At 34.6% G+C, this 10,206-nt stretch overlaps 1 protein-coding gene across 1 annotated transcript; it reads left to right on the forward strand.

Annotated features, from left to right (window-relative positions):
• Nucleotides 1–7,548: 7,548 nt before the first annotated feature.
• On the forward strand, nt 7,549–8,249 carry LOC107015764 (protein METHYLENE BLUE SENSITIVITY 1). The gene has a single exon (XM_015216164.2). The coding sequence runs from the start codon at nt 7,705–7,707 to the stop codon at nt 8,020–8,022; it is 318 nt and encodes a 105-aa protein (XP_015071650.1). The 5' UTR covers nt 7,549–7,704; the 3' UTR covers nt 8,023–8,249.
• Nucleotides 8,250–10,206: the final 1,957 nt, after the last annotated feature.

Consider the following 10,206-nt stretch of genomic DNA (forward strand, 5'->3'; position numbering starts at 1 on the left):
AAAAATTAAAATTGATCAGGCATGAAAATGGAAGTACTCTGAAAATGGCTAAAAGGAAAGGGTAGTGACGTAATTCATTATTTTTTTTCAAAAAATTCTTCTTTTATAATTTTGATATTTTTTTATCTTAAAAAAGTGATTCACTCGCATTAAGCTGTGTAAAGTCACACATTTTCGCCAATTCAGTCATGTTAAAGCCATATAGGTTTGGTCAATGGTCAGAGGGATTTGTTCTATTGTATTTTATTGAATTTAAGGAGCCACATAAAAAATGGGTAAGTAAAAGGATTCAAAATACAAAGTGATACACGTCTAAGGGTCGACTAGACGATTTTGCCTTCTATAAAAGAAATGAAAAAAGAAAATATAGTGTCTATCGGATGAGTAACTTACATGTTTATCTATTTAATAATTTTAAATGAGTTGTATATCATTTTTATGAGTAAGAAAATAAAAAATTCATAAGTTATCTTAAATGAGTTGGATATCTAAATTATTTAGATGAGTAAAAAACGATAATAAAATTCATATTATGCACGTAAAAGTAGGTAGTTAAATGGGTAAAAGAGATTCATTAAAAAAAAGTGATATTAATACATATTTTTTTGGGTGTAGGTTGAAACAAACCAGATTTTATCACTATATCATTAAAACGACAACATGATTACAACATTAAAATAGTAACTATAAATCTCAAAGTACTTATTATAATGAAAATATTGAATTACAAGTAAGTAAATGATAGACATAAGAATGGAGATGGAATGATTAGACTCTACAAAAAAGATGAGTGGAACAAATAGTTCCTTCACAAATACACACCATAGATGACAACCATATAAACTCTATTAAACCTGGATCTCAAGCAAATCTAGTATTGGGCTGTGTAATTCTTTGGCCTCTTTGTGGTTTAGCCCTTGACCAATAGCTTGGATGATGACAACCATATAAACTTTATTCAACCTAGATCTCAAGCAAATCTAGTATTGGGCTGTCTAATTCTTGGGCCTTTCTATGGTTTAGCCGTAGGCCCAATAGCTTGGCCATCCTTTGGACCATTAGTGTTAGCAGCAATACTTCCCGCCTAAAAAAGAATCTTGTCCTCAAAGATCAAGTAAAACATATATCGTAGTAGCATCTGCTTGACATTGTTAATAACAAGAAAACAATACAGAGCAACTTCTTCGGATCTATTTTCAAGTCATAATAATATAGCAATGAAAATCACATCTTCCACAAATAAGGGCACTCTGGATATATATGAGTTCACACCAAAATTAATTTACACCATACTTGATCGATCAATCCTATCTACAACGAACAAATAATATGCATTTGCATCGCCTAAGCCTATCAACTCTGGAGTTGCATGAAAGACATTTTGATTGGCTAAAATGATGTCTCTTACTTGAGGGTACATATCTGGATGTAAACAGAACTCCAATGATATTATATTCGAAGGAAACATTCAAATATAATTGAATTGCGATACTTTCAATACTTTGTAGTTTCTTCACCAACCATTTCAATTGGAGTGTTTGATTACGTCTCAGAAAATACAATGGCGCAGTAGTTAGTCAACATTTCATCAACCACCTTTTTCACATCCATTTTGCTTTTGCGTTTAGATTTTTCCTATAGTTTTGAAGCAAAGATGAATTCATTATACTGCTCCACTTGGACAAGATATCTTTTGGCGATTCAAGATGATAATTACGAAAATGAATCAACACTTTCTCAGTAAAATTGTCACGATCCAACCCACCGGGTCGTGCGGGCACTTACTCTAACACTTAAATAGGGGAACCCTCGATTCCCAATAATTAAAACATGCGAAAGATTAAGAAAACAGACAAGTAAAAGAAGTTTTTTATAATATTTTTAATAAATCAAGAATTTAAAATGACTCAAGTTAAGACTTGTTAAGTAATTAACTCTCCAGGGATATAGTCTAAACAGGTAGAAGAGCTACTAAGAATACATGACACAACTCTCACACGTGGAAGAAAAGTAGAAGTTGGTGGAGATTGTTTTCGTCTTCACATATGAAAAATCACTCAACCTGCATCCAAACTATGTCCAAGAGGCATAGCAAGAGTAATAGCAGTACAACCACACGTACTGGTAGGCATCATCGGTCAGCCTGAATATTCACCGCATAAAATAAGAAATCAATTGGAGAAACATGCAATAAGACTAATCGATTCTCCCCCTTTATATTTCCAATCGCCTTAAAGGTTCTAACCATACTCGCTTCATTCTTAGTCATACCTAGTCATTATATCCCTTCAAAATACATTTCAGAAATAATTAATACCAACCGATCAACACCCACGACAAGCCTAGACTTTAAGCCCAACCCCACTTAATTCTAGGGTTGGGTTGGATCGAGTTAATGGGCCAAACCCATTTTGACAGCTCTATCAATTCATCCTTGCAAATCAAACCCTAATTTTGAGAGAAAAATTAAATCTTTTCCATTAAAATTTTAAATACTAGGGTTTTAGCTTAGTTTTCAAGAAATGGTTTCCATTAAATTTTTATTTGTTGATCAAATTTTTTTTTCAAGAGCGTTACACTTCATAATGGGATTGAAAGATAAACATTATTTTATTTTTGTCACCGGGGGGAAGATGAATAAGGTTCTACTTAGTGGATTCATTTCATATGGGGGAGTTATTTTGTCACATCCGGTTTACCCCCTAGACTTAACCGGCGTTGTCGTCCTCTTCGAGGACTAAGACAAACCTCTTAATCTTTACTTCTAATCGGAGGTTTACATAGACCTCTACATACACATAATCATAATAATATTGAGTATACATGAAATCGTTCGTATAAGAAGATTACATAGTCTTCTACTTTTATCTCACACACTTGTATAGTAAAGAAATAGAATCAGAAATCCGTCTCATCTCAAAAATCATCTAAACGAGGACAATAACATGGACATAGCCCTACATCAATAAAAGTAAGCCGCATATAGGCTTTATACAACTTTGTCTCAAATAAGAAATAAAGTCAATACAAAAGTTTTAGTAACTAAGTAGCTTCGGAAAGAGAATATTGACATCGTCCTTGGGGAAAATGAGGACCTACCACTTGGATTATAGATTGTCCAAGTCATCCTTCAAATCATCTCAAATCTACTTCAACGACCGGAACCTAAAATACTTGGGAAAAGGGGGAAAATGGGGTTAGTACGCCACATATACTAAGTATGAGACCATATGCATAAATACCAACAAAGTATGCTAGATAGGGACATTTAATGAAATCATGTTATTTAAGCCAATCCTTTTAACATACTAAAACGAATTAATTATACCATATGCACGTCATCATACTTAAACCCATAATCTCTTGTAACTCTATCATCACATAATAATATCACAAGCATGAATAAGAGTAAACCACGTAAATAACAAAGCAACCCAACCAACTATAATCCTTGAGAAGCCATAGGTGCAATGACCAAGCAAAGCCCCATAACCCTACTTAATCAAGTAATCCACCAAAGATCATAATTAGCAATTTACCTCACATAGCATAGTCTTCCATCTCATATATTATTCTTTGTTAAACAATGATAACAAATTTCATATTCATAGGCATCTTATTCAACATATAAAGTCATTTACTTTATATCGTCATTTATATACATAATATTAACTTCTCAAAGCTTCTATCAAGGCAAACTAGTGCAAGGCATAGGTAGAGTCCCATACCCCTACCTAAGCTAAAGTTAAACCACTCAAGTCACTTCAATTAGTCTATACTTCATTCATTCATTTTAGTTTAGGGAACTCTTGCCTTAATCGACATAGAACACATGAGCTAATGTGGAATCCGGTGTCAAGAAACCTTACACCGATGGAAGGTGGTCTACCGGCCAATGTAGAACCTAACATAAACTTAGCTATCTAGGTGGATCCACTAGCTAGTATCCTATGGTGGCAACAAATTTTATGGAGCTTGGGGGATAAATCATGGAAATATCAACTTTACACCCTACCTTGGGTCACGAGGCTATCCACCCCGAGAGGACCGTAGCGAACCCTACCTTCCTTATATAAGAAGATGTCACCCCCTCACATACAAGCTCACTCGGTGCTAATCTAGGCCCCTTTATTAAAATGCCTTTAGTCTTGTTGAAATCATAACTTAGTTTAGGTTATAGCGTCTAACCCTTGTATAATCGTCATCATCAATAACTCAATAAGAATTATATGAGTGTAAGTCTTTTCATCACAATCCATATAAGTGAGGTTAACACCTTAGCATTTCATAACATATTAAGGCACATTGATAGTTTTCACCATCCTTATAGCACATACACCTTAATCAACCTCACAACATAGTCAAGACATTTCAATTCAACATCATACCATCCTATAATATTAATATAAGACATACTCCAATGTAATATCATAGCTTAACAATAATTAATCACAATTGGAAGTAAAGGTAGAGATTCTAAGACTTACCAAGTCTTCCTCATAGTCTATCATCAAGGTCTTAACATCAACCCATAACTCAACCCAACTTTGGGAGTAACATCATAATCCAATGATAATCAATAGAATAACAAGGCCAATTGCATCTCTATAACACAATTCATCTTTAGATCACAACTTGAGACAAGATACATAGGCTAATTTCACATTATAATTCATAACCTAAATACATCTCAAGAACTAGCATGATAGGCCTATAATTCATCTTAATTCAACCATAATAGCACCATAGGATAGTAATCTAATCAAGAATCAACTCAATTGAATGATCAACATAAGTCAAGATCACTACCTAGGGTTAGGGATACAGGATCATGTTCTTCAATTTAACCAAACCATCAAAAATTATCATAAACAAGTTGAATTACATGTAAATCTACTCAATATAAGCCTAAGAATTCACTAACAATTCAATCTATAACTTCAATTTCGTAATTGAATGAAACCCATAAGAAAACTTAACTTTTTGAAATCCATTTTGAAGGAACTTAACTTTTTGAAATCCATTTTGAAGGAACCCTTTGAGGAAAGGATCTCAAAGGTGAATAGGACCCATAACTTAATGTCTCTCAACAATTTGATGAACAATCCACCCTGTTTCAGCCCCCAAACCCTAGTTCTTGCTAGCCTTCGATGGTGGGTTCTTGTAGAGAGAGAAGGAAGAGAGTTTATTTAATATATGACTTTTGGTTAATGAGGGTTAAGGGTATTTATAGAGGGGCTTAATTAAGTTAATTAGTTTCCCTTAAATCACTAACTAACCCCTAAACCATTTAATTAATTTAAAGGAAATCATTAAAATCCATAAGTGAAATTCGATCCCCCACCGACGAGACCCCGTCGACGGTCTGTCGATGGGTCGACGGACACCCCCCGCATCCTCCACTTCCTTCGTCTCTATCAGAGACTTCGTAGGGGAGACTTTCCTCCAATTTTTTTTAAGTATGGGATGACGCTGGCCTTGACGCCCCGTCGAGCCAATGACAACCCGTCGTCCATTTCATCGAGTGTAACAGTATCTTGGTAAACAAGGGCCTTCACAATCTTTCTAAGTGAGGGACGATGATGGCCTTTGACGCCCCATTGGGCCACTTACGAAGTGTCTTATGCCCCGTCGATGCACACTTCCAGTCAGTGCTGCATCAAACTGCAGGGGTTCTCCTCGAGGGCCCTTGGTTGGTCCTTGGGGAGTCTTACCCAGACGTTTCAATCATGAAACCACTCCAAACACCCATTAGCTAACTTTTCACTCATTTCTGTACATTTTCGACTTTTAAAAGTTAGTAAAAAGGCTAAGACACACTAACACCTCTTTGAACCAACTTCCTAGACATCTTTGGATATTTGGTTCTTTAACTTTCTAAATGACCTATATTCATTAAAAATGGACTTAGAAACAGTGTTTAGACTTTATGAAACCTATGTTAGGCTATTCCATGAGTCTTGGATTTTCAAGGTGTTACATATTTATTGCAAAGACGGGCATAAAGCACAATGATTCTGTGAATGCAGGGTTTGACCAATCAGTATTGATCCTTCAAATAAGATGTTGCATTTATAGTGAAGTTTGATAGATCAGAACTTATAGACTGAGATAAACAACCAAATCCTACTCTGACAGGTGATGATCAAAATGATAATAAGTGTTATTCAAAACAAGATAGTCATTTCAGACAAGAACAAAACTACATTGATTCTTGTTACAAGTCATAACGAACAAAATCTTTATTTTCAAGTGGGAGTTCAAACAGTTCATCCAACTTGTTTTGATTTTAGAGGTTTAATGTTTTGACTTTTTTTTATGCAATTAAATTTATCACTAATTGAATTCATGAAAAAACAAAAAGGTCTCAGTAACGATAAGGGTAGAACCCTCTAAAAAATTTAAATCAAGAGTGAATAACTTAATTTGATTTGGGAAGATGAATGGATGGGTTAGCAAGAATGAGTTAGTGGAAATCTTAGTTGGTAGTTTAGGTGATGGGATCAATCCCACGTGACTTATCACATCATTAAAAAATTTAAGGTGTTGATGACTACGCTTAGCTCTTAATAATTATAGATCAAGTATAATATTAGGTGGAACCAATCAAAATTAAAATTAAAATTTATAGGTATATATAAATTTTGTGTATTGAAATACTTTTTAATTTTGTGAAATATTCGAAAATAACATAAAAGGTAGAGCCGTCAATATGGGCTAGGCCTGTTGAGTCGGCTTGGCCTAGCCCGGGATTTAATAGGGCTGGGCTACAATTTTTGGAGCCCATTTGAGAAAAGAGCTTTTTAGCCCGACCTGAATAAGCCTGTTGATTTGTGGGGCTTGAGAAATATCGGTGGACCGTTCCGTGGGCCAATAAAATTTAATTAAAAAATATAATATAATATTAAAATTTAAAATTAAAGAGAGTACAAATTCAAAACAATTAGGTTAATATTTCTATTTAGATATTTATACTCTTATTTGGAAAAAAAAACTTAATAAATATTACAAAGATAATTTTATTTGTGGATTTGATTAAAAAGTAGTAACATTAACATCATGTAATATTGTTTTGTCAATATTTATGATAATATATTTAAATTATAAGTTATAATTTAATTCAATAATTCTAAATATAATATAATTTTTAGATAAAGTGGAATGAGCCGGCAAGCCTGTAGCCCACGTACTTGTGGGTTGGGCCGGTCGTTTTCTGGCTCACACAAAAAATGGGCTAGTCTGGCCTGACCCGTAAAATGTCGAAGCCTGTATGAGTTACCCCGGATTGGTAGGCTAGCCCATATTGACAGCTCTAATAAAAGGTACATAATTAACAATTTAAAATATTTTTTTAGAAAATACATAACAAATTTAGTTTACTTTTTCAAATTTTATTTATGTCATATAAAAAAAAAAAACTAAAATACGTTAGAATTGCGCTGACACGAAAGTAATAATATACAAGCGGGTAACATTTAACCACCACATAAACAAGGGGTTAATGTTATTATATAAGAAAGACAATTACTCTAAAGTAAAATTGAGATCATACAAATTCTTTCCGGGCAAGGTAAAAACAAAGAGAAAAAGCCCCTTTATACATACAATACATCCGATAGAAAACAAAATCAACGAACGAACGAACCCTAGGGTTTTCTCTTCCCAGTTTCCTTCGCCGAGTACCCATTCATTCATTCAATCACCATGACAGGAAAAGCAAAGCCAAAGAAGCACACAGCGAAAGAATTAGCTGCAAAGATCGATGCAGCAACGACTAACAGGGGCGGCGGTAAGGCTGGGTTAGCCGACAGGTCTGGTATTGAAAAAGGTGGACATGCCAAGCTTGAATGTCCTCTTTGCAAAGTGACTGCACCTGATGTCAAGTCTATGAAGATCCATCATGATGCAAAACACCCAAAAGTTGCTTTTGATGAAACAAAACTGAACAATCTTCATGCTACTGTTGTTGCTGAATCAAGCAACAAGCCTAAACCTGGTATTCGTGGGAGTCTTAAGAAGTGAGTTCATTTTTAGGGATGATGATATAGTTTTCTGATGGTGGGCATCATATGAATAATATCGAACCCACTTTTTAGTTTTCTTTTCTTTTGTTTCTGGGGATGTAATCTTTTATCATATCTTTTTCTTCCAAGTTAATGCTACTCTGGGGTTGTTATTTTGGATATCATATATATTTTATGTTTTGTTTTTATGAAAAAGCATGCTCAGCTTGATCCTTATGATTGGAATTGCTATTGATTTTGCAATGGTTTCCTTTTGTGGGATTGCATTGGATTTGTGATTACACTGGATGTCTTGTTGTACAATTACTTCCTTCTTCGTTATTGTTGTAGTGAGAGAGCTTTAGGGTCCATTGTTTCTGGTTGTGCTAATATTAGGCTGTGGTAAAGTTTGATCTTTTGATGTTAATGGGATGATAAAGTGGGCGTGAATAATATGGAATTGGTGCTTAGCTTCTTCTGCTATGTGTCTTGGTTATTTGGAAATACCCTTTCCAGGGAGTGTTGTTGTTTTACGACTAGTTTGTTTCATATCCCTTCTCAAAAAAAAAAAAAAAAAAAGAAAGAGTAAGTATGTTTTCATTAATGTTCACGTATGTGATTCAAGTTGAACAAATCAAAAGAAAAAGAGAAGTTTCTTTACAGAGGAGTTTTTGGAGATGAGCTCAAGAAAGTTTTGATACTTGATGCAAGAATTACAGATCTGGCTCTGTTATGTTTCACTTATGTATGATGATTTTTTTGACGGGACCTTATTGGTATCTTAATCTGCTTCACATTGTCAGGAGAGAGCTGTGGCATATCATTATATCTAGTGATTTGTAGTGTAATTTGAGTTATTATCTGCTTGTGTGCTGATACTTTTGGAAGCGTTTGATGTATTGATTTGGATAATTAGGGAAAAGGGTTCCTGCCTGAATTTTTAACTAGTGAATGTTTTTGATGCCACCTTTGCTCTTGTGTTTGCTTTCTTAAGGCGCTTAGGCATAGTTGAAGAGAAACGGAAAAAAAGGACCATGGCGATAGAGTAGAAGTTGTTAAAGAAACTTATATTAAGATTACATGCTTAAGAGCTTTTTGTTGACTTGTGCTAGAATTATTATTGTTTTGAAGTTCTTTTTTCCATCTTTTGTCATCTATTTTCCCACATATTACACCATTAACTCATAATACATTCAAAATAGTTTTGGTGACTGTCACTAAGCGTTAAGGAGTTCACTGGATTTGCTTGCCCAGTAAATTCCAGTGTGTTTTTGCTTGGATGAAGTTAGGGGATTGTATTCATCTATGCTGCAATGCTGGATTAGAACCACAGGCTTGCTTTGCAGTACATTTTCACTGCTTATGTTAGGTTTTGCTGCCTGTCATGTGCCTTCTTTATGTTAAACTTTGCTCACGTTGCAAATTGTCAGTGTGAACTTATTGGATTAAATATATGTATTTGACTGCGAGATCTTATTTCTTGTCTGCCTAGGATAACAATAGTTATTTACATTGTGCACACACTAGTTGTCTGGACGATGAAAAGGATAACCATTCATTTAATGGGTGTTGGACTTTAAGCATGCAACATACGGAGTTTCTGTTAGGACATAATCATCTTTAGATTGTAATTGCATTACTTGGTTGCAGTGCTTTCTTACCGCTTCATTAGTTAAATATTCTTAGTGGTAGTCAATCTACATGTACGTCTGGTTTTTTTGGCTGAATATCGATGAGCAAGTTGAAATCTGTATTGTAGTTTCATTTTCCTGGTACCACAGTGATGCTGCTCTCTTGTTCTTGCCTACGAGTCCTGTAATCTGCCTTTTTGTTGCTTGGTGTTATATAATTGGTTTGAAGATTTGGTGGTTTCCATGTTAAGACATGGCGGTGCCAACTTGCTCAGGTAAATCTATTCTGTTTGCCTTGTGTTGCAAGCTCTGAAATCTTTGTACTTATTCCCTGCCCTCTATTGCACATTTGGTGTATGTTTTTCACTGCAACTTGTACTCTGTCTGCCTTAATGTATGTTCCCGCATCGTGGTTGATTTTCTGATAGTAATCTTCAGCTTCTCCGAGTCCTTTGGTACATAACTGAAATATTGTAGTTGTATTGTTTGTTAACCCCCTTTAAACCAACTGTTGAATGCTAAGGATACAATACTTATTCCCCTACTTGAACAGTAGAAAAATAGTCGAATCG

Source organism: Solanum pennellii, chromosome 4 (genome assembly GCF_001406875.1).
Source record: "Solanum pennellii chromosome 4, SPENNV200".
Taxonomy (NCBI): Eukaryota; Viridiplantae; Streptophyta; class Magnoliopsida; order Solanales; family Solanaceae; genus Solanum; species Solanum pennellii.

What these genes read in the sequence shown, in the direction of transcription:
- LOC107015764 (XM_015216164.2), top strand. Translation starts at nt 7,705, where the DNA reads ATGACAGGAAAAGCAAAGCCAAAGAAGCACACAGCGAAAGAATTAGCT.